The sequence below is a fragment of the Mirounga leonina genome, unplaced genomic scaffold (genome assembly GCF_011800145.1).
Source record: "Mirounga leonina isolate KUSES-001 unplaced genomic scaffold, KU_Mleo_1.0 Mir_200, whole genome shotgun sequence".
Classification (NCBI taxonomy): domain Eukaryota; kingdom Metazoa; phylum Chordata; class Mammalia; order Carnivora; family Phocidae; genus Mirounga; species Mirounga leonina.
In genome coordinates this window covers 6,916,823-6,942,174 of record NW_023270503.1, presented here as the reverse complement: position 1 = coordinate 6,942,174, position 25,352 = coordinate 6,916,823, and the positions used below count along the sequence as shown (strand labels likewise).

At 38.6% G+C, this 25,352-nt stretch overlaps 1 protein-coding gene across 5 annotated transcripts in view; it reads right to left on the bottom strand.

The window, feature by feature from the left end:
* Positions 1–25,352, bottom strand: part of RHOT1 (ras homolog family member T1) — a 60,961-nt gene that overhangs the window by 23,045 nt on the left and 12,564 nt on the right. For all 5 annotated transcript variants that reach the window (XM_035027784.1, XM_035027782.1, XM_035027785.1 and 2 more), the window contains exons 2-13: positions 20,534–20,592; positions 18,614–18,695; positions 15,718–15,761; positions 15,372–15,425; positions 15,188–15,240; positions 11,362–11,470; positions 10,947–11,048; positions 5,017–5,115; positions 4,139–4,247; positions 3,046–3,166; positions 559–643; positions 57–202 (exon numbers count right to left, since the gene is read on the bottom strand). In XM_035027784.1, coding sequence (XP_034883675.1) covers positions 57–202; positions 559–643; positions 3,046–3,166; positions 4,139–4,247; positions 5,017–5,115; positions 10,947–11,048; positions 11,362–11,470; positions 15,188–15,240; positions 15,372–15,425; positions 15,718–15,761; positions 18,614–18,695; positions 20,534–20,592 — 1,063 coding nt within the window. The remainder of the gene's footprint in view (positions 1–56; positions 203–558; positions 644–3,045; positions 3,167–4,138; positions 4,248–5,016; positions 5,116–10,946; positions 11,049–11,361; positions 11,471–15,187; positions 15,241–15,371; positions 15,426–15,717; positions 15,762–18,613; positions 18,696–20,533; positions 20,593–25,352) is intronic.

Sequence of the window (25,352 nt, the reverse complement as noted above, 5' to 3'; positions counted from 1 at the left end):
GTTGTAATTTTAAACTGGCTGTAACTCTAAAGGAAACAAGTGAGCTCTGTACTCACGTCCACTGGGAAAGAAATCCCTGGTAAGTTATCCAGCCTCTTTCATTTGTACAAACTGTGTTATTCACATCCGGCCCCCACGGTATGTAAGGGAAAACTTTAAACAAATCTTTAAGCTCATCAGGTGACAAAGCACAGTCTCTGTCCTGAGGATACACAAAGAAGTATACAAAATGTTTAGACACCTAAGAGAATAATTCCCAAACACAGAGCCCCCAGTCTAGTAAAGCTATGCTTCTAAAAACAAATGAAATTTTACATTTTCTCAAGAAAATTCTTCTCATGTATATAAGAAAACCTATATAAGAATCTACCAGAAACTAGACTTTTTCATCTTGAGAAAATAATAAAAGTAAATAAACAGAATTTTTGCTAGTCTAACTTAAGTTTGAGCAATTTTTGGCTATGTGACATGAGCATCCCCTAGCTAAGGGAACAGAGTTAAATCATTTACAGAAAAATATTTTATTACAATCATGGAAAACTACAGCTGAAAGCTTACCAAATCATGCTTGTCAAAGGTGCTCTGGAGAAACAAATATGCATGATGATTTAATTCAGTAGTGCAATCAGGAGGTATTTTTAGCCTATTGACAAAAAAAAAATTTAAGAGTAAAATAAATCATTAACCAAATATTAAAATTTAAGAAACAGATATAAAACTGCAACAAGTCTTTTTTTGTGGGATGATACCATTTATAAAATACCTTTGCTGAAGCCATTCCAAGTCAATGGAGTGGAATAGCAATCCTCACAAGAGCTGTAATAACACTCATTCTGAGCTGACACACAAAGTTTTCTTAAATTTCTGAAGGGCAGGTTGAAATAAAAATTTTACAAGTAACACCATTACACTGTAATGGGTTTGTTCTTCTTATAAACAAACTGTAAGTCATAATTATGGCTTATGTCAACATTTAATGAGCTGAAAAGATGTGAAGAGGTTATTTCTGCCTGATTTGACCTGTGACCCATCCTAAGTTCAGTTCAATCAAAGGCACTGTGCTAGCTAGATACTAGGCACACAAAAACAAGACAGGCTCCCTACCCTTAGGGAACCACAGTCAAGTAGGAGACAGACCACAGACAGACAACCTCACTATTGCAAAAGAATGAAGCAAGTGGTGGATATGGGTAAACCAAGGATGCTATGGTGGCCCACACGAAAGAGGACATCTCTGGCATGGGGGTGGGAGGTGTCAGTCCTACTGAGAGACACTATCACCTCACTTGGAGAGACTTGAAGGATAAGAAGCAATAATTAGGTTGGGAGAGAGAGGGGGGAAAAGTGAGAATCCCTGGGCAAAAGCCTAGAGCCTGAAACAACTGATGATTGGTAGACTATAAATAGTTTAGTAGCAGTATTTACTTCTAGAATGAAGGCAGAGAGTGAAGCATGAGCAGAGCAGATCATGAATGACCTTGTATAACATGTTAAGAAGACTGAGCTTTATCCTGGCTCTAAGGGAAGTGACATGGGCAAATATGTATTTATGTATCTACTAATCCAGTAGCAGTATGAAGGACAGAAAGAGACAGTTTAATAACAAGGCTAGAAAGATTCAAGTGGTAGCTCTATGAGGCTATTCTACAGAAAATGAAAGGCAAACAGCATAAAGAAACTGAGAGCTATTAGTGTGAGCCACAAAGCCCTAAGCAACGGAGTTTTCTTACTGTCACGCTTAAGAAAGTAATAAGCAACTTCCTGTAGAATTTACCTACCCATGTTAATGGCACAGAAAAGAAAATGTGACAAAAGGTCCTGGGACAAATTCATTCATTCAATGCTTTTTATTGAAAAATCTGGGAAATTACTTGAGCCAAGATTTAGTCACTTCAACAAGATAAGTTTCAACTTAGACCCGATTAATGGACCAGAAAGAACTCTGCTTTCCCCATGATGATGATAAATGAAAAAACAAGAGTCTTTCTGAACCCTTACATAGATAGCTAGGGGTGCTATGCTAAAATGAAAAGGGACACTATGAAGACAATGTGCCAAGGAAAAAGTAAAGAAGAAAGGCTGAAGACCCAAAAGGCCAGATATTGGGACATCACTTCCCTGAAAAGCCTACCCCCCTGGGGTACAGAAGAGGCAACACACAGCAAGGCAGTCTCCTGTTTCAGGTGAAACTGGGTCCATTTTAAACAAACACAACTTACACATAGCATTATCGGAGGAAAATAACCACAAATAGAACCACAAAATTCCTAAACAGGCTATTTAAGAAAAATTAACTTATTTCATCCTGAGCTAAGAAAAGGCCACAGAACTTACAGAGGAGAAGGACTAATAGAAAGAAGTGAACCAATATACTGACGTCTTGATTCCAAATGCAAGTTTCTCCAGCATCTGTTATCTCCTTCCTCAGTAAGATGAATAAAAAAAGATACTCTTATTCCCCATGAGAAGAAGAGGAAAAATTTATGCCACGCTCTAAATCAGGGGCTCTCAACTGGGGATGATTTTGCTCCTGAAGGAACATTTGGCAATTTCTAGAGACATTGGATGTGTTCAGTTGTCAGAGCTGGGGGAGGAGGTGTTACTGGCAACTAAGGATGTGCTGAACAGGGGTGCCTGGGTGGCTCAGTCGTTAAGCGTCTGCCTTCAGCTCAGGTCATGGTCCCAGGGTTCTGGGATCAAGCCCCGCATCAGGCTCCCTGATTGATGGGAAGCCTGCTTCTCCCTCTCCCACTCCCCCTGCTTGTGTTCCCTCTCTCGCTATGTCTCTGTCAAATAAATAAATAAAATCTTTAAAAAAAAAAAAAAAGGATGTGCTAAACACCCTATAATACACAGGGTAGACTCTACAACAAAGAACTGTCTGGTCCAAAATATCAGTAGTGCTGAGGTTGACAAATCCTGCTATAAACCTCTCTATAAATCTAAATTAGTTCTGGGTAGCTCAAAGCCTACCTAAACTGTGCGCCAAATAAAACTTAAAAATACTTGGCAAGCAAAATCAATTAGAAAGCTAAAGGTACATACAAGGGGAATAAATACTCGGGTGTCAAATCCAGATCATCATCATAACCAAATCGTCGAAGCACAGTCCAGGTAGTTTCGTGTCTCCCTCTCTGGATAAAAAGTGTGTGTAAAAAAAGAAAACCTGAAATAAAATCAGTAAGCACAGGTGATGTGAATAAGGGTACAAAGTCACAAGGAAGAAAAGCATGTAACACATAATGCCAAGAGCTAGAATCATGAACATATGCATACAGCTTTGCATACCGAAGGTCAAATCAAAACAAAGTTCATAAATCTGTCAATGAAACAGAGCTGACTTCAGAATCATTTCACATATACACCCAAGTCAGCAAGAGATGGCAATGGATAAAAGGGCCAAAAATGCATCCCAAGGAATACACTGACATTCAGAAAGTTATATGATAAAAATAAATGAAGTCATTTTATAGATTTTTGAACTTATTTCTATAATGGAAAACAGTGGTTTTCAATTTCATCTTTTATTTCACTGTGGCTCTATAATACGTTCTACAAGGAACATTTTGTACTTGGTAAATGTGACTGGTAGACAAAATGCCCTGAAAATAATTTATATTTAGAGGATGCTATTAAGTAGTAAGAATATTAAGATAAATTTGTTTGTCCCGGGCGCCTGGGTGGCTCAGTTGGTTAAGCGACTGCCTTCGACTCAGGTCATGATCCTGGAGTCCCTGGATCGAGTCCCGCATCGGGCTCCCTGCTCGGCAGGGAGTCTGCTTCTCCCTCTGACCCTCCCCCCTCTCATGTGCTCTCTCTCATTCTCTCTCTCTCAAATAAAATCTTTAAAAAAAAAAAGAAAAAAAAATTTGTTTGTCCCAGAAATCTCGGCCCCTCAGATGGACCTCTGCATTCCTAAGATCTGAGCAATTTCCCCACCTCTAATCTTTGCTGACAGTAAGGATAATTATCTCCATCAATGGCCTGTCTCTTCTAACTCTTAATAACCAAGTTAGATCTTAGGCCTATCAGTAAATCCTAACATTTCCTTAAAGTATATATAATGCTAGGACCTTCACCTTCTGCCAAAGTCTGAAAATATCAAGTTTAAAAGGGGGGGAAAACACCATTCACTCACCTTTCAATGTCAATCCACTGTCAGCCACACCATCACTTATATGTTTCCGGACTACATTCTTGACATCTTCCAGAGCTTGGGGAGCTAATGGAGTATTGAAACAAATTCTCTAGCAAAAAATGTAAAAATCAATTTAAAAACAAAACAGTATTAAAACCACAAATAATATAAAACATTATTCTACAAAACAACATTAAATCAGTTGCAACCAAAAAAAAGCACCAAATTCTAAATTAAAATAGGATCATCTCTGCTTTGCATTATTTATTTAAAACATGTCTTACAGGGCGCCTGGGTGGCTCAGATGGTTGAGCATCTGCCTTCGGCTCGGGTCATGATCCCAGGGTCCTGGGATCAAGTCCCACATCCGGCTCCTGGCTCAGCAGGGAGCCTGCTTCTCCCTCTCCCTCTCCCCCTACTCGTGCTCTCTCTCTCTCTCTATCTCTGTGTCTTGAATGAATAAATAAAATCTTTAAATAAATAAATAAATAAAAAGATAAATAAATAAAACATGTCATATGTAGAAGGAAAGAAATTTTCCCTACTCTCTCCATAGCATTTCTAAAACACAGAGCTCTTTGTGTACCCATGTTATACAAAACCAAGAGAGAAAAAATAATTCAGAGTTCAAACTTCAAGTCATCTTTAATACACCCATTGTATACCATGAAATGACACAAAGAGTCTCCTCAATTCCTGTGCATAGGAGAGTTTTATAGCCCAGGTGAAGACTTAAATAGCTTGATGGGAAAGACAGTTTTACATGAAAAAGACATGCTTATCAACATAACATTGTTTAAGCTAATAATATTTTTTATAGCTTTTCTCAACAAGAAACCCCCCAAGATACAAAAATGCCTAAAGAAGAAGAGGGCTACCTGAAAGAAGTTGAGTTCAGCATCATTGAGAGTGCCATCATTATCTTGATCAGATATTTTAAATATACGGGTGAGGGCTTTTATACAGGCTGGTTTCATCTATACATCATTGAGAAAAGAAACAATTATGTTAATTAAGATAGTTGGGATTTCAAAATATGACTTCCATAAGTAATGTTTTGTTTTCATAATCAAATACATAACATCAAATAAAACATGAAAAATGAACTAAAGCAAACCCATTTACTTTTATACTCAATGTCTTTTTAAGTAAATGAGGTACCATTTACTTGGACCAATACACAGAATGGTCAAATTCTGCCCCTGGTGACCATAAATTCTCCAAGGATAAGCAAAAAAAGAAGTTCATCATTAGAGAAAATGTATTCTTCCAGTCATAAAGAAAATATTTATTTACGCTCTCCTTCATTCCATAAAAAACTTGAACTGACTATAAAACTACTAAGGGCCTTCCTTCCCAATTTCTGATTTTCCCCCTAACTTTACTGAGGTATAACCAACTTCTGATTTTTTTTTTTTAAGATTTTATTTATTTATTTGTCAGAGAGAGAGAACATAAGCAGGGGGAGCGGCAGGCAGAGGGAGAAGCAGGCCCCTACTGAGCAAGGAGCCCAATGCAGGACTCGATCCCAGGACCCTGGGATTATGACCTGAGCCGAAGGCAGATGCTTAACTGACTGAGCCACCCAGGTATCCCCCAACATCTGATTTTTGACCAACCTTCTGATAGAAGAATGGGACTGAATGTTTTGGTCTCTCACGTGTGTGTGTGTGTGTGTGTGTCAAAGTTGGGAATTAAGTATGCTTAATCACAAACAGGTGGCAAAAGTATAAAAGCCTTTAATTAACTTCCTATTATAAGAATTACTTGCATTTTAAAAAGAATCTTGCCTATTGTGACTCTATAAAACTTTTAAAAGTAATGCTGCTGGAAATGTATTTTGACAACTTCCTTAATTTTGTTTTAGGATATATAATGGATAGAACAAGTATTTTACTATTTAAAAATAAGGCCTACACGCTTCTGATTTGTATAGTTTACTATAGGATAACCACTGTCAACTATCTTGAGAAAATAAAACTTTCAGGAAGATCTCTAAACACTGTGTAAATCTGTAAGGAGATCTCCTATGGACAGTCTGAGTCAGAGAAATGAAGATGGCAAGGTGAGGAAATGTGTACTTATGAACCTCAGCCATACCGCTATCTGGAACAAACAGTATTATTATCTTCTCAAACATATAGACAATCCTTTCTTATGTTGTTTTAAATAGGGTCTCTAGGAGACAATTTGATGTAATGAGACAAAGATAAAACCTAAGATATAAAGAGATTATAAAGAAATGAGAAAAGTTAAGTAAAAAAATCAGAAACCAAATAATACAGCTTCTTCTAGGGGTGCCTGGGTGGCTCAGTCAGTTAAGTGTCTGCCTTCAGCTCAGGTCATGATCCCAGGGTTCTGGGATTGAGCCCCACATCAGGCTCCCTGCTCAGTGGGGAGCCTACTTCTCCCTCTGCACGCCGCTCCCCCTGCTTGTTCTCTCTCTCTGACAAATAAATAAAATCTTAAAAAAAAAAAAAAAGCTAAAGTGGTCTAAGCTACTGGCTCAATACAGTATTTAAATAGTAACTACCTTAAAACATAACACCAAAATATGACTATGTTTAAAAGGTATTAATTATATCTCAATAAAGCTGTAAAAAATTTTTACAGTAATTAAACATTTCATTTTGCATATGAATAATTAAAACCCTCACACAATAAACATTATTATACAAGTCACATCTTTTTCATTATCAGGTAAGCAGAGGACTCCATGGGCCATACAGAGTCCATCATCATTGGAATTAATTTTGAATTAATCATCAGGCTTTAATCTTGAATATTATTTTTTTGATGATTCCACCTCAAATCTGTGTTAAAAGTTTATTTTTTTAAGCTTATTTATTTTTGAGAGAGAGAGAGCGAGCGAGAGCACGCGTGCACACGTGCACCCACAACCTGGGATGGAGGGGCAGAGGGAGAGAGAGAATCTTAAGGAGGCTCTGTGCTGAGCATGGAGCCGGACCAGGGCTGGATCTCACAACCCTGAGCTGAAATCAAGAGTAGGAGGCTCAATCTACTGAAACACCCAGGTGCTCCCTGTGTTAAAAGTTTATTTTTGGGGGCGCCTGGGTGGCTCAGATGGTTAAGCGTCTGCCTTCGGCTCAGGTCATGATCTCAGGGTCCTGGGATCGAGTCCCGCATCGGGCTCCCTGCTCCTTGGGAGCCTGCTTCTCCCTCTGCCTCTCTCTCTCTCTCTCTCTGTCTCTCATGAATAAATAAATAAAATTTAAAAAAAAAAAGTTTATTTTTGGGGCGCCTGCCTGGCTCAGCTGGTAGAGGGTGCAGCTCTTGATCTCAGGGTCAGGATTTCCAGCCCTATGTTGGTGTAGAGCTTACTTAGGGAAACAAAATTATTATTGTTGTCTACATAAACAAGGTTTAGTTTCTAAAAGTTACACCTTTTATCTCAGGCAGGTCCTCCTAAGAAACAAGTAACAGATGGTGGTAGAAGTTTTAGTCTCTGGGACTGGGGGAAGGGCAGGGGAGATAAGCAGATTAGCAAAACTAATAATAGGCCTAGGAAAAAAGTAGCAATTAAAGCACTGAGAACTAATAGAGCGGATTTAATGTACCACTAGGCCAAGGCCTCAGGTAAATCTCTATAGTATGAGACTTTCCCAAATCTCCTTGATCATAAGATGCTGTATCTGGCTGAATCAAAATAGGATTGGTGTTTTTAACAAGTGTGCCTAGTGACTATTATGGGGCAAATTAGGGAAATACGGGACTAAGAGAAAGAAAGCACTACAATTATGGAACAGTAAACCAGGATTAAGGAAGAGTAAATCAGGGTCAGATTAAGGGATAACTCAGATTAATTACTTATACCAGGGGTCGGCACCTTTTCTGTGAAGCACCACATAGCAAATATTTTAGGCTTTGGGGGCCAATAGGCAAAATCAAGAATATCACGTAGGTATTTATATATTATACAGCAAGAGAGAATCAAATTTCCATAAAGTTTTTACTGACAGAATTCAAAATGTAGTAATAATGGAGTAAAAATTTGCTACACAGGTCTACTAATAAGAAAAATGGAATTTTTGGGGGAGGAATACGTTTTGTTTAATTAGGGTTCAAAGTTAGTGTTCTCTATCATGAAGACTGAAAATGTTCATCTGTTAATGCTGATCTGCAATGAGATTTTACATATTTCATCTTTGAAAATCATTTTGTAGATATGCATGGCCAATACTGACACATATCCATAAACAGAGCATTTTAATTGAGCACATTAACTGCTTGGAAGGCATTTACAAAATTATATTAGATTCTTTTCTTGATATTTTCCTGTTAGCATGTCATTACACTACAGATTAATCAGTTCCAACTGAAGGTTAGGTGGAAGCTCCTCAAGTGCACAGTCAAATGAATTATAAAACATGGAACTTTCCTTTGCATTTGCATTAAGGTCCCTAAAAAAATGATGCGAGAACTGGAGTTTGAGCTCAGAAAATCTATCTGCTTTGCCATATATTTCTTTTGTTCTGGCATGCTGGGCAATGCACTGATAATAAAACAGTAAGATGCTCAGGTACCGTGGCACACATGGTACTCACACTATAAAGTCATAATGGGGTCAGTGCAATCAGCAGTGTGCCGGGCAGCAGGCAGAAGTGAGCGCAGCACATGCGGGCTCTGTTGCAGCTACTCGTGCCTTTGCAGCACGAAAGCAGTCACGGACAAACATAAAGGAACGAGTGTGGCTGTGCTGCAGTAAAATGTTATTTATAAATGATGAAATTTGAAAGTTATATATTTTCCCATATAACAAAATATTATTTCTTCAGATTTTTTTTTCAATCATGAAAACCGTGTAATATGTAAATTCTGAGTTCACAAACCGTACAAAAACAGGTGGCAGGCCAATTTAGCCCACAGGTCAAAGTCTGCCAGGCACTCACCGATACTATAAATTTTTCCTGGAAAAAATCTGCAACTTTTTATTTCTTAAAAACTCAACAGTAAGAAGGCAACTCAATTAAGACATGGGTAAAGACTTAAATAAACATTTCTCCATATACAAATGGCCAATAAACACATGAAAAGATGTTCAACATCATTAGGTATCAGGGAAATGCAAATCAAAACCACCACTACCACTAGTATGGCTATAATAAAGCATACACACAAACACACAAAAAGGAAAATAACAAGTATTGGCATGGCAAAGACGTGGAGAAACTGGAACCCGCCATTCAGTTTGGTGATTCCTCAATAAATGAAACCGAACTACCATGTGACCTAGCAATCCACTCCTCAATATACACTCAAAAGAAATGAAAACAGGTACTCAAACTTCTTCTATTCACAATAATCAAAAAATGGAAACAACCCAAATGTCAATCAACAGATGAATGGATAAACAAAGTATGGTATATCCATACACGTCTATGGCAGGGGCGCCTGGGTGGCTCAGTCAGTTGAGCGGCCAACTCTTGGTTTTGGCTCAGGTCACAATCTCAGGGTTCTGGGATTGAGCCCCGCATCAGGCTCTGTGCTCAGCGTGGAGTCGGCTTGAGGATTCTCTCTCTCCCTCTCCCCACCCCTCCCCCAGCTTGTGCGCGCGTGCTCTCTCTCTCTCTCTCTTTCAAATAAATAAACATATCTTCAAAAAAAAAGACTTTGGCAAATAGATGAAGGGGATTAAGGGTTCATTCATTCATTCATTTATTTTAAAATATTTTATTTATTTATCTGACAGAGAGAGAGAGCCAGAGAGCACAAGCAGGGGGAATGGCAGAGGGAGAGGGAGAAGCAGCCTCCCTGCTGAGCCACCCAGGCACCTTAAGGGTACATTTATCATGATGAGCACTGAGTAACATACAGAATTGCTGAATCACTATATTGTACACCTGAAACTAATACAACACTGTACATTAATTATACTGGAATTAAAAAACAAATACATAAATTTTTTTAAAAAAGAAAAAAGTCTATAGCAAATATTGTTAAATTTTAAATACTACTGTGTTTCTTAGCTATGAAACAGAATGGAATATTCAAATTGTGTTACATGCTGTACCTATGTCAAATCATTACACAGGGTTTTCATTTGTGTGTGTTTTTAAGTCTGTGAACTTTATACTAGCAAAGTAAGTAAACCATTAGGTAAGTCTTCAGACTTTGCTGTTATTGTTGCCAATTCTTCTGTTTGTTTTAATGGCATTTCCTGAAATACTATTTGACCTGGAATACTATTCATAGTATTTAACATGAATGTCTTTGAAGTACCTAGAAAATGTAATTGTTTAGTAGACAATAATTTAAATTTCAGCAGTTTAGAAGAATACTTAAGAGTTACTAGGGGTGCCTGGGTGGCTCAGTCGTTAAGCGTCTGCCTTCAGCTCAGGTCATGATCCCAGCGTCCTGGGATCGAGCCCTGCATCAGGCTCTCTGCTCGGCGGGAAGCCTGCTTCTCCCTCTCCCACTCCCCCTGCTTGTGTTCCCTCTTTCGCTGTGTTTCTCTCTGTCAGATAAATAAAATCTTTAAAAAAAAAAAAAAAAAGAGTTACTAAAAATCGAAGTGCCTGGGGGGCTCAGTCATTAAGCATCTGCCTTCGGCTTGGGTCACGGTCCTGGGGTCCTGGGATTGAGCCCCACATCGGGCTCCCTGCTCGGCGGGAAGCCTGCTTCTCCCTCTCCCACTCCCCCTGCTTGTGTTCCTGCTCACTATCTCTCTCTCTTTCAAATAAATAAATAAAAAATCTTACAAAAAAAAAAAGTTACTAAAAATCACTACTAGAGTTACTACCTACACATTCCAGCCCCTACTAACACAGCTTGGGGGGCAGGGGGTTACCTCTTTCTCCTCTGGGCAGTACAGGGGCCCTGTAGGATGAAGAACAGCTTTCTGTGCATAATAAAAGAGCTCTGATATGTTCTTGAGGTTTTTTGCTGAACACTGAAAAAAAAGTTTAAAATTTTATATTCTAAAAGCAATTATGGGAGCTAAAAAATTTTAAACTATCAACGTAAGATAATAACAAGATTGTTTGAAGAAACTGAAAAAGACATTTTTCTTCATCGAAATCATAATATTAACGTCTACAAAGAACTCAGAGGTCAATTCCAAGTTCTCTGTTATATTTGGTTTACATGACTTCACAAACAGCAGGAAATTTATCCCATCCCACACTTCCACACATCCTATTTCAAACCACAGTTTAGTGAGAATTCACCAGCAGTAAATTTCTAAATCAAATGGTAAGGCATACCTCCACACAGGTTTCTATTTCTGTGTACTGGTTCATAATGGGAAGGATGGTCTCCATACTACTATACTCCACCAGATCAGATTTGTTCCCAACCAGTATCAAAGGCAGCCTGAAATAAACAGAATATATTGCAATAATAAGGAAGGCAAAAGACCTTAAATACCTATTTTAAAGTATATAATAACCCATTCTAATTAGCTTTACTTAATCCCCCCAACATGAACCCTCTACTGTAGTCAGTTCCAGTCCCCTAGCAGCATGTTCATATTCAACAAATATTTACTGAGTACTTTTTTTTTTTTAATTTTTTAAAGTTAAGTTATTTTCTTTAGTAATCTCTACACCCGACCTGGGGCTTGAACTCACGACTCTGAGATTAAGAGTTGCATGCTCTTCTGACTGAGCCACCAGGAGCCCCTACTGAGTACTTCTTATAAGCCAGGTACTGTTCTAAGCATTAAAGGATATAAGACAGATAAGGTCCCTGCCCATTCTAATAGCGAAAATCAGAAAATGGATAATAAGCAAATAAACAATACACTTTCCAATTCTGTAAGTACAATGAAGAAAGTAAATAGGGGGATATGGAACAGTCATGGGAGGGGGCTAATTATACAGTAATTGGGGGAAAATCTCTCTGACAAGGTGGCATCTGAGTGAAGGAGCAAAGGAGGAGATGGAATGGGCCCTGTGAAGAGCCAGAAAAGAGCTGTGCAGGAAGAAGGGACAATGTGTACAAAGGGCTCAAACCTAAAAAACACCCTGGTGAATCCAAACAGAAATATGTCAGAGTGGCGGGAGAGTACTAAGCAAAAGGGAAGAGGTGCGTAAACGGACGGGGATGAGGCGCGTAAAGGGGCGGGGAAGAGGAGTAAAGGCCAGACACATACGCTGCAGTGAGGACTGTGCATTTTATTATAAGTGTAAAACAGGAAGCCAGTGAGGAATTAGGAGTAGGGGCACAATAAAATGAGTCATGTTGCCTTTTAGAGATACAGATGGAAATACTGACAGTATGATTTGTTCAAAATGATCCCAATGGGAGGGGTAGTAAATGAAACAAGACCGGCCATGAATTGGTAACTGTTGAAGCTGGTGACAGGTACGGGCGGGAATCATTAGACGATCCTCCCTACTTTTGTATGTGTCTGATTTTTTTTTTTTTCCAGTAATAAAAAGCTTTTTAAAATGTGGTAGCCTGGATTAGGACAGTGAAGATGGAGAGAAAGTATTCAGATTTGAGATCTATTTTAGAAGCAGAACGGATAGGAACAACTGGTAGATTAGATATGGACGTTGAGGGCAAGGCAGAAATTAAGAAAACTACATAGGTTTTTGGCTGGACAAATTGAGTAGATCTCCTGAGTCAGAAAAGATTTTTTGGGGGGGGGGCAGTGGGGAGTAGGCAGGGATTTAAGGATTTTGTTTCAGATAAATTAAATCCAAAAGGCCTATGAGAAATCTAAATGGGGATTATCAAAGAGAGCTAGTCTATCAGGGAACTGTTATTTGTACATCTTGCAAGAGAGCTTGGAGAAAAAGCAAATTATCTTCTTGGAACTCCAGATAGCAAGAGAAATTCTTGCACACATTTATTTACACCCCTAGTATGGTTATGCATAAAGGGCCTGGCCCACTATATAACCCAAATATAGATTCCTAACAAAGCCAGGAGGGTCTCCAAAAATGTAGTGGTTTGCATTCAACTAAAGGTGTATACAAAATAATTTATGGAGCTTAAAAAAATACACATGTCCAAGCCCTACTCCAAACCTACATATTTTAAAACTCCAGGGGTGGGGTAAAGGCACCTATATTCTTTGAAAGTACCTCAGATGACAGTGATGGGCACCCCTGATTAAGAACCACTGTGACAACAGTCCATGGAAGTCCTACGGAAAATATATGTGCAACAAATATAAACTTAAGGTATGAGGTTCAGGAAAGAAGTTACTAAGAAAGTGTAAGGTCCATATAATAAAGAAACAGACCCCCTTGGGACAAGTCAAGCACAAGAAAAGTAAGTATGCTCATATGATTCGGAAAGGGGGAAAAAACAGCCACACCTGAGAAAGCTCAATTCGATCTTCAAATGTTATAAGCTACTTTCAGACAATAACAAAAGGGCCACAAAACTAACCACAGAACTGTAGGAAGCTGTCATAGTGAAACTAATTTTTTTAAATTCAGGTGTCCACCTGGTGCTTGATAAAGCCCAGAAAAACTGCCTTCTCTGGAGAGTCCCCTGTGGAAACATCTCTCAAGTGTGCAGCAAGAAGAGCAAGTGTCTGTGGGAGCACGTAGCTGTGGACCCCTTGAAGGCAGGCCTATCTGCTATGCCCCTCTGTGTTGATGGAAATGATCTTTATCTGGACTGTCCATTACTGTAACCACCAGCCACAAGTGGCTACTGAGCACCTGAAATGTGGCTACGTACACGCCAAGGAAGTGAATTTTTAGTTTTATCTAATTTTACTTAATTTGAGTTAAATCACCACAACTGACTAGAGTCTACTACATTGGACAGTAGCTCTACGGGTTCACTGTCTCTTTTTTACCTTGTCGGGAAGTCACTTAAAAGTTTAGAACTATGACAAAGAGGTGCCATCAGAGCTGCAAGACACAGCATATACAATGCCATCTCAGTCATAAAGTCTCCTTCCGTGAATACAAGAGACAGGGTCAATGACTACGTTCATCTGTTTAGAACCAGATCTTTACAGTTTCAAGACACAAAAATGTCCAACAGAGATATCTAAAAAATTAAACAAAGGGCCAGATGTGTACAATACACAGATATTAGTCTGATTTCCCTAACATTTAAAAATACCTCATAAATAACATATTCCATTAAATAATACTGCCAAGAAATTCTGGTTTCCATTTTTACTTAAAACTGAAAACACTGGGGTGCCTGGGTGGCTCAGTTGGTTAAGCGACTGCCTTCGGCTCAGGTCATGATCCTGGAGTCCCAGGATCGAGTCCCGCATCGGGCTCCCTGCTCGGCAGGGAGCCTGCTTCTCCCTCTGACCCTCCCCCCTCTCATGTGCTCTCTCTCTCTCATTCTCTCTGTCTCAAATAAATAAATAAAATCTTTAAAAAAAAAAATGAAAACACTTAAACCCAGAACTATCATTCTGCTCAGAAAAATACAGAAGGTGTGTTCTCTTACTTCTTCCCATCACACATGTATCTTCCAAAGAATTTCGAAGGAATCTCCCTCTATGCACTCCTAAATAAAGATCTCTAGCAATCTTTAGAGAACTTATAAAGCAGTTCAAGTGCATTATTTCACTGGATTCTCAAAATTACCACATGCAGCCAAGACAGGCATTAGCCTTGTCTCTACTACAGAAGTGGATAAGCCAGATCTCAGAGGGCACTCATTCTCCTCCCAGTCCCGTGCTGTTATACACACCACCCTATAAGCAATCAGTGACTAGGGGAAGCCTTTCCTCACCCAAGGGGCACCTCCACCGAGAAGGCACATATGATACAGATGGGAGAGGAATTCTAAAGTGCAGACTTCTTAAGCAGTGGTTTGAGAAAGAGAAATAAACGTAAGATCAATGATCAAAATATTTCATGTCAGAAGTTGTAAATCATTATAGTACCAGAACACTGTTTTCTGCTTTGCTCACAAATATATGTGCTGCCTCAAACAATTCCTCCCAAAACCAGTGTGTGTGTATAAACAGAGAAAGACCTATAGGTAAAGTGGCAAATGTTAACTAGTGGATGTAAGTGTTCATTGTACTCTTTCTTGCAACTTTTCTCTAAGTTTGAAATTTTTCAATATACAAAGTTTCAGAGGAAAAAAAAATACCTGCTGTCTTTGTCTGTTCTTTCATTTATAAGAGGAATCCATCGACTTGTTACCTAAAAAGAAAATTAACAAGAGCTAAGCCACAATGAGGATCTTCTCTGAAAACTCTAAATTAAGGATCAATTTTAAAAGTGCCCCCATTGAAATTTAACTAGATATAGTGAAAAAAGTCACACATTCATACCTTATCAATAGAATGCTTATTGTTAACAGCATAAACTATGCAGATGACATTAGCCTACAAGAGAAAATTAAGAAATTAATGGTATTTTTAAACAATACAAATGTAAATGGTAGCATTTAATTACCAGCTAGTTAACATATTTGGGCCAAAGGAAGAATAAAATTTGAAACCTAAAAAAAAACCCCCACATTTAGCATGCCTTTAAGAGGAAAAAGTTCCTAAGGACTTACTGCAAAAATACATACTCAAAGCCAGAAGTTAACAACAAAGACTTAAGACCTAAGACTCACAAAATCATCACTGTTTTCCCACAAAAAAACCCTACAGCTATATTTTTTTAACTCACCTGTGATATCTCTTGATGAAGCTGTTCATCACTCTGTTCTGCTTCTACAAATGACAAAGTCAAAAAATGTTCATTATTTTAAACACTTTCATAAAAACTAATGGCCAAGCTAACATCTACATGGCACGCATCCAACATCCCTCATCCCTCATGTCATTTATGTAGTGTAGTGCCAGATGAGGTGGCAAAGGCAAGGGCAAACCAGGGAAAGGAAAAAGCTGGACTACGATAAGGAAGCTGGCTGGCACTGAAAGACAAGTCTACCACAGAATAACTGCATGAAGAGCAGAAGGCATTGTGTGATAAATCTAGGCCAGCATCTGATCCAGAGTTGAGAAGGGTCAGGCCAAAGAGATCAGAAACGCAAGCTAGAAGACTAGGTGCTGCAGTCAGAAGCCCAAAGAGTCCATACACACAGGGTCAGAAGGCCAGGTGAGAATCTGGGCAATACAAGCTTAAGAGCTTGTATCTTAAGAGAGCAGGCCCCAGAAGCAAAACCAAAGCATGATAGTGAAGAGTCCAGAATTCCCTTTCTAACACATATCTCTGGCTGGAATGGGTCTCAAATGGTGGATGTGCATATAACCCCACAGTGCAGGAGTTATGCATGATCATAGCTATGATGAAAAAGCATACAAATGAATGGAGTGCCTGGGTGGCACAGTCAGATAAGCATCCAACTTTTGATTTCAGCTCAGCTCATGATCTCAGGGTCAGGAGATCGAGCCCTAAGTCGGGCTCCGCACTCAGCGAGGAGTCTGCTTGAGATTCTCTCCCTCTCCTTCGGCCCCTCTGGCTTGTGCTCTCTCTCTCTCAAATAAATAAATAAATCTTTTTTTTAAAAAAAGCATACATATGAAGAGAAAAGCAATAACTGACATTAATTTAGATCACCTTATATTAAATATTCCCCCCCAAAATGCCTGTTATTTCTGACATGCAAACTAATACTATAAGTGAGTACAATGGTATTTTAATTTATGCCAAATAACTGGCCATATTTTAAATATCTCTTCATATGTTGAGTAATCGATGGGTAATGGCTTCAATTCCAATGCTGAAAAAGAATAATTTTGTAAATGAAGCAGGTTATAAGGCTGATTGCAGCAGAAAGCGTCCAACCCCCTCAGCTTCTGGTATAGTGCTGTTTGGCAGCTGGATGAGCAAGCCGTGTATGTCATTTTTAATGTTCCAGCAGTCCCATTAAAAAAGTCAAAAGGATGGGGTGCATGGGTGGCTCAAGCGTCTGACTCTTGATTTCGGCTCAGGTCATGATCTCAGAGTTGTGGGATCGAGCCCCATGTCAGGTTCTGCACTGGGCATGGAGCCTGCTTAAGATTCTCTCCCCTGCTTCTCTGTGCCCCTCTCCCCCCAACAAAAGTAAAAAGGAACAGGTAAAAGCACATTTTTATTTAACCCAAGATATCAGAAATATTAAAATTTCAACATATACTCAACAAGAGAATTATTGAGATTTATATTCTTTTTCTCACACCAAGTCTAATTCCACCTGTATTTTATACTTACAGCACATTTCAGCTTAGACTAGCCAGGTTTTAAGTGTTCAATAGTCGTATGTATTGGACTGCTCAGTCCTAGTATTTCATCTTTAGAATATGTAGGATACCAGCTTAGGAAAACAAAGTATTACCAATGTAGTTATGCCATGCTTACAAACAGATTTTATTTTATTTTATTTTTTTAAAGATTTTATTTATTTGACAGAGAGAGAGAGATAGCAAGAGCAGGAACACAAGCAGGGGGAGTGGGAGAAGGAAAAGCAGGCTTCCCGCAGAGCAGGGAGCCCGAAGCGGGGCTCGACTCCAGGACCCTGGGATCATGACCTGAGCCGAAGGCAGACGCTTAATGACTGAGCCACCCAGGCACCCCCAGATTTTATTTTTTAGAGCAGTTTTAAATGCACCGCAAAACTGAATGGAAGGCACAGAGATTTCCCATATACTTCCTGCCCCCACATAGCTTCCCACATTATGAACATACCCCATCAGAGTGGTACATCTGTTACAACTGACTCCTAACGTGGGGCTCAAACTCACAACCCCAAGATCAAGAGTCACACTCTCTACCAACTGAGCCAGCCAGTCATCCCTCCCTTTTTTTTTTTTTTAAAAGAAGTCCCAGAACAGAGCAAAATAATTTAGTGATTAAAAAGTTAAGTCCTTGGGGTGCCTGGGTGGCTCAGTCGGTTAAGCATCTGCCTTTGGCTCAGGTCATGATCCCGGAGTCCTGGGATCAAGCCCCACATTGGGCTCTCTGCTCAGTGGGGAGCCTGCTTCTCCCTCTGCCTGCCACTCTCTCTCTCTCCCTCTGTCAAATAAATAAATAAAATCTTTGAAAGAAAAAAAAAAAGCAAGTATTAGTGGGTAGAAAAATTTTAAATTATTCAAAGCAATAAAAATGTGCTTCTATTATCATATAATGTAAGCAAGCTGATGACTGTTTTAACTATTATTTGGGGGAGGGGACAAAGGCTGATAAATTAAAGAACAAATTTAGAACTCAACAAATTCTCAAATTCAGAATTCCTGAATCCCTGATAACAAAATTAATCCAGAACTTACCTCTGCAAACATGCCAAGTCAAGGAGGATAATGATTTATCTACTACTTGTCATTTACCATCACTCCTTCCTTTTCATTATTATGGAACCCAACTTAGTAAATCTGGGACAGAAAACTACAAGACGGAGGCTTTATATGGCGTGTGGGGTGGGGGTTAGCAAGGAGATATAAATGAGACAAGAATAGTAAATTATTTATTGCTAGAGAAAAAGGAACACTTATCCTGGAACATTTTTTAAAGCTCAGTATGTACACCTTTTTTGAGGACTATTAAATTAATGCTGCAGCTTCACCCACAAGAGGATATTCATTACCTGAGTAATCTACGATGTGTGTTGGAACTCTCTCAGGGGTGACATCTGCTGGAATGGTAATTTCTTCTGCTCGGGGAGGAACCTTCATTTGCAAAAAAAATATAGAAAAGAAAAGAAAAAAAAACCTTTGGATATTATCAATCAAACTTGTTAACAGATTTATTACACTTTCAAATGCTTATTTTTGTGCTTGAATCCACGACCCTGAGATCAAGACCTGAACTGAGATCAAGTTGGATGCTCAACCGACTGAGTCATCCAGGTGCCCCGATAAACACTTCTTTTAAAAAAGCATGCACAGGACGCCTGGGTGGCTCAGTTGGTTAAGCAACTGCCTTCAGCTCAGGTCATGATCCTGGAGTCCCGGGATCAAGTCCTGCATCGGGCTCCCTGCTCAGCGAGGAGCCTGCTTCTCCCTCTGACCCTCCCCCCTCTCATGTACTCTCTCTCATTCTCCCTCTCTCAAATGAATAAATAAATCTTTAAAAAAATAAAAAATAAAAAGCATGCACATTTCTACTTGTGTGAGCACAGGACATATTAAGGACATATTAAGGATACTTCAGATGTAACGCAGCCTAAAACAATACTTAAATTAATTCAGTGTTTCAAACATTTGATTTTTAAAATGCTGTTTTCATTCCATTTTGTTGATGCTTAAGACACGCTACAAATGAGGAGCTATGTTAATCCAAAGCAATTCTCAAATAAAACAAATTATCAAAATTAATTTCTTCTAGAAGGTAACTGATTGGCTACATAAGCCTTGTATTTAATGATTCCATTTTTTAGAAAGACTCTATGATTTTTTAAGCCAATTAAAAGCCTCTTATCCATACCCAAGAGGACTATGCTAAAATGACAATTCTAAACTCAGTTAAATGATCACAGAAAGCCTTTAGGTATTATACTCCAAGTGATCATATGATGATACACTTTATTTCACAAATTAAGTAATTACTTATTCCAGTATCTTATTTAAGAGGGAAAAAAAGCAAAAGAAACAATGAATGGTTATGTGGCACTTGTAATTGTTGAAAACACTACCATATAATATACCAAATTCCTGTCTGAACAATGAAATTATACACATATTCTTAACTAAACAAGAGTAAAGAAAGGGGAAATGCAAACTGTGGGGCTAATACACCAACTATGTGAAGAGAATAAATAGTGTTCATCCCATTTGCATCAATCCCATTCCCCAAAACAAAATTCTAACTTTAAATAAGGCCTCAGCCAACAGTCCCTCATTCTGGAACACAAATATATTGCCAGTAATCATAAAACCACCTTACTTTTGGTGGTACTCTACTATTATTAAGCCTACCTCATTTGAGACACATAACAACCCTCTGAGGTAGGCAGAGGTGGTATGAATTAGTTTCTTCATTTGTAAAATGATGTAATGGATAATATTAAAGGTTCTCAAATATGTGTGTCAGAATCCTAGGGGTTCTAATGCCTCAAAGACTGGGGAGTGTCAGACGGAAGGCAGGTGGGGAGCCAGCCAGACGTTTCGAGCCCTTACTTCAACTAAAGGAATACTCACCTGTTTTATATTTTGGGGTTATGAATAACATTTTATTTTTAGGAAAGGATTAACAGCTTTGATGATCTCTAATATCCCTTCCAGCTCCAGTTTACGGATGAGACAACTAAGGCACAGAGATGACAAATGTCCTAGCCAAAATCAAAAGGAGGAAAAGCAAAGGACTTAGGTGAACTCAGATCTAGTTTGATTCTTGCTCCTGCACTACGTTTCAGGGATGGCTTGTATAAACTAATATGAGCCCTTTTAAAGCCACAACTGTCAGAAGGAAAACACATGCCAAAAAAGTGCAGAATTTATTTCACTTTAACTCGATTTTGATAAATTTAAAAGGATTTTAAATATAGACAAGACATAAAAATGTTTACCTCTTCTGGGAATTCTTCACTGACCAGAGACATAATCAGTGATGTCTTCCCAACTCTAGCTGTGAAAACAAACATCATTATTTTAATAATAAAGTGTTTAGGTTCTACATAAGCTCAAATTCAGCAACCACACAGCAGAGTCTGTTATTCATTCGCCAAAATCAGAGGCATCCAAATCACCCAGTTTTAGTACAATGCTTAAAGTATCTCTCTTTTTCTGCTTAGAAAAGTTATGCATGCCCGTTGTTTAAAACAAAAAAATTACCAAAATATAATATAAAAGTAAAAATCTTCCCCCAAATCCCTCTTTACCAGTTTAGTATATGTAGCCTCCCAGATTTTTTCTTTACTTATATTATTATAATAATTCACCACACAGTTTACTAGCAGAATCACAGCATTCATACTATTTTACAATCTTCCCTTATCATTTAAATTATGTACTTGGGCAGTATTCCATGTCCATACGTAAAAATTTCCTGGGAGGGGTGAAGGGACAGTTATTATGTAATCTACACAGAGTTTTAATTGGGCATGATGAAAGAGTTTTAGAGAGAAAAAGTGCTGATGATTACACAACACTGTCAATGTATTTAATGCCCTTTAACCGTACTCTCAAAAATGGTTAAAATGTCGAATCATACGTCTTATATATTTTATCACAATTTTTAAAAATAGCAACAGGAAATCCATTTTATATTAATGTAAAAAACCTCTTACATTATTCTTTGACAGTTGTATAAGAATCCATTGTAAGACATGTCCTTATTTATTAATGCAGTCTCCTAACAATGAGCACTGTTCAAGTTTTCAGCTTTATAAACAATGCTGCAATGAATATTTCTACAGGATAAATTCCTAGAAGTGAACTCAAGTTAGCATGCATAATCGTCTTTATTTTTAATAAATATTTTTAAATCACCTCTAAAAAAGAATAATTTACATCCTCACCAATAGAAGATCAGTGTGTCTGCTTTGGACATCCTTATATTCTTTCTTTTTTAGGGTATCATATGGAAAAGCTTAGTAAGAGCAAAAGTAACTCTCCTGTTATATTTTCTAACCTAGTAAGATTTTTAATGCACAAACTTAAAAATCTTCATTTTCATTTGTAAATTTCATTTCTATTCCCATCACTTTCTGATCATATACAGTCAACTGCATCAACTAAATCCTTTTGTGATTCTAAAGGAAAACAATCCACCTGCCTATTAATCTCTGCCATAATAGCAAATTGGTTTCCAAAGGTAAAGGCTAAATATGAAAGAACTGGAAAATTTTTAAGTGAAGAAAAGTCACATTCCTTTTTTTAAATGACTAAAAGAAAGGGTGACTAAAAACACAAGTCAAGTCTCCGGAAAAATAATGAATGGCTGGAAAAAAAGAGTACTGGTAAAACAACTTAGAGGGTGTGCTGCAAACAAGTCGGGTGTCGCTAGTGGAGGCTCAGAGTAGATGGTCCGACAGGTATCTTCTAGCTCCGATTTCTGAGAGTCTTTTCAGTTTACTTGTGTGAGAAGGCTTGGGCCTTTTTCAAGTAGCTGACTATAACACTTCTCTGAGTTCCAACCATGTCAGTGAATCCAGAGCCCATCATCACAGAACTGCTAGAATCCAGTTATCAATGTCAGCTTATCCAGCCCCCCCGGCAAAAATTTTCAGATGAAGTACCTGGGACCCAGAAACAGCGATTTCTCAAGGTCTCACTAAAAAAATGAGTTTCAGACTTAAGAGAATAACCCATCTTCTGATGGCTAAGCCAGTGCTCTATCTCTTTCCTATGACATACTTTAAAAAAAAGACTAAGATGTGGGGTGCCTGGGTGGCTCAGTCTGTTAGGTGTCAGCCTCTGGCTCAGGTCATGATCCCAGGGTCCTGGGATTGATCCCGAATTGGGCTCCCTGTTTAGTGGGGAGCCTACTTCTTCTCCCTCTCCCTCCGCCTGCCGCTCCCTCTGCTTGTGCTCTCTCCCTCTCTCTCTCACTCACCCTCTCTCTCAAATAAATAAAATCTTATAAAAAGTAAAATAAAAAAATATTAAGACAATAATACAGAGAAGGAATGATAGCCCCTAAAGTCAGCAAGCAGTACATACACAAATACTATATAAATTAATTAAAATATTCACTGATTCACTGGTGACCAATCCAGAAGCTCTAGTTCCACTTTTTTTTAAACTTATTTTGAGAAAGTATCAGACTTACAGAAACACTGCAAAAATAGTACAATGGAGTCATATCTATTCTTTAACCAAATCCCTCAAATGTTAACATTATACCACACTTGCATTATCATTCCTTTCCTCTCCCTCTCCCTACTCTCTGTATTTTTAAACCATGATGGCCCCTTACATAACCCTAAGCACCTTAGTATGAATTTCCTAACAAGATCATTCTCTTCCATAACCACGGTGTACTGTCAAGATCAGGAAATTAACACTAACACAGTGCTATTATCTACTCTGTCAACCTTATTTCACCATTCGTCCCATTACCATCTTTTATAGAAAAGAAAAATCTTTTTCTTCCCCCAGGATCAAATGTTGCATTTGGTGGTCACATCTCCTTAGTCTTTAGTCTGGAAGAGTTCCTCAATCCTTTTTATCTTTCATGGCCTCAGCATTGAAAAAAACAAGTCATTTAATTTGTAGACTATCCCTCAAATTGGTTTGTATGATGTTATCTCGTGATTAATTTCAGGTTTTGCATTCTGGGCAGGAATGCTGCAGAAATGATACTGTATCCCTCACAGGGCATCACAGAAGGGAGATGATGTTAATTTGTCACATTACTGGTGATGTTAACTATCATCACTTGGAGGAGGTAGTGTCTGCAGGTTATTACCATTCCCTTTGTAATTGATAAGTATCTTGTGAGAAGATACATTGAGACTATGCAAACATTCTGTTTCTCATCAAACTTTTACCTATTGGTTTTAGCAGCCATTCATGATTCTTGTGTTGTGTTACTACAGTGGTTGCTACATGGTGATGTTTCTATTTCTAGCAATCCTTCTCCATTACTCTGTATTCTACTTTAAGGAAAAACTCCCTTCTGATTCATATCAGCATGGTCTCGTGGATTCCTACAATATTCTACGTGTTATAATCCACTACTGTCATTATTTGGAGGTTCAAACAGTTCCATTTTACTTCGAAAAATGACATTTATGCAGGTATAAATCAGGATTACTATATGACCTCATTTTACAAATAAATATGTATCCACACTGGAAAAAAAAAAAAAAACCCAGAAGGATCTATACACCAACAGCAGTCATCTCTGAAGTAAATGTAATTGTAACTGTGTTTTTGTACTTTTGCATATTTTCCCAATTTTCTACAACAAATATAAACAATTTTTGCTACTAGAAAATGTTAACAAGTACTACTTTGGGCGCCTGGGTGTGTCAGTTGGTTAAGCGACTGCCTTCAGCTCAGGTCATGATCCTGGAGTCCCTGGATCGAGTCCCGCATCAGGCTCCCTGCTACGCAGGGAGTCTGCTTCTCCCTCTGACCCTCCCCCCTCTCATGTGCTCTCTCTCATTCTCTCTCTCTCTCAAATAAATAAATAAAATCTTTAAAAAAAAAAACAAGTACTACTTTATTTTTTTTTTAAAGATTTATTTATTTATTTGAGAGAGAGAGAGAGAGAGCACAAGTAGGCAGAACGGCAGGCAGAGGGAGAGGGAGAAGCAGGCTCTCCACTGAGCAGGGAGCCCGACACGGGGCTCGACCCCAAGACCCCGGGATCATGACCTGAGCCGAAGGCAGCCACTTAACCAACTGAGCCACCCAGGTGTCCCAACAAGTACTACTTTAAAAGTCACCATTTGGTAGTGAAATTGGCATGTTCTAAATTTATAGATGGCAGGTGCGCCCAGGTGGCTCAGTCAGTTAAGTGTCCAACTCTTGATCTCAGCTCAGGTCTTGATCTCAGGGTTGTGAGTTCAAGCCCCACATGGGGCTCCAAAATGGGCATGGAGCCTACTCAAAAAAAAAATTTTACAGATGGCAACTAAAATCTACCTAAAGATTGGCATGTTAAATGCATTCTTTCATCCTTTCAACAAATATTTCTTGAACACTTCTATATACCAGCCACTATGCCAGGTGCTGGGGATACCCCTGATCATGGCACTAGGTCTTCCCTCTTTTCACATTCATGGAGATTATATTCCAACAGATTTATGAGATTTTCACTAATAAAGAACATTCTTTCTACACATCAGGACAAAAAGCAGAAACTCAAAAACTGCCCATCCTTGATTTACCCTTCCTCTGTACTGAGTGTTCGAGCTCTATCAAATTTTCCTTCGAAATTTTTAATATTAATTCCTTCCTCTCTGTTCCCACCTTTTTGTAATTACGGTACTTTTACTGAAACACTCCCCATTCCCAACTTTCTACCCCCTCCTCCAACCTCTCCTCTTATTAAAATCCATCAGCAATACAAATGCCAACACCTCTCTCTTAGACATCTTTTTTTTTTTTTAAGATTTTATTTATTTATTTGACAGAGACACAGCGAGAGAGGGAACACAAGCAGGGGGAGTGAGAGAGGGAGAAGCAGGCTTCCCGCTGAGCAGGGAGCCCAATGTGGGGCTTGATCCCAGGACCCTGGGATCATGACCTGAGCCGAAGGCAGACGCTTAACGACTGAGCCACCCAGGCACCCCTAGACATCTTTTCATTTTCTAACTCATCTGATCAAAAGCCTTGACTCTCAATTACCTACCATATCAAGATGAAGCATTCTGCTGGCCTTTGAAAATCATGCATAATTGAATCCCACCTCATCTATTTCATCTCATTTCCCAC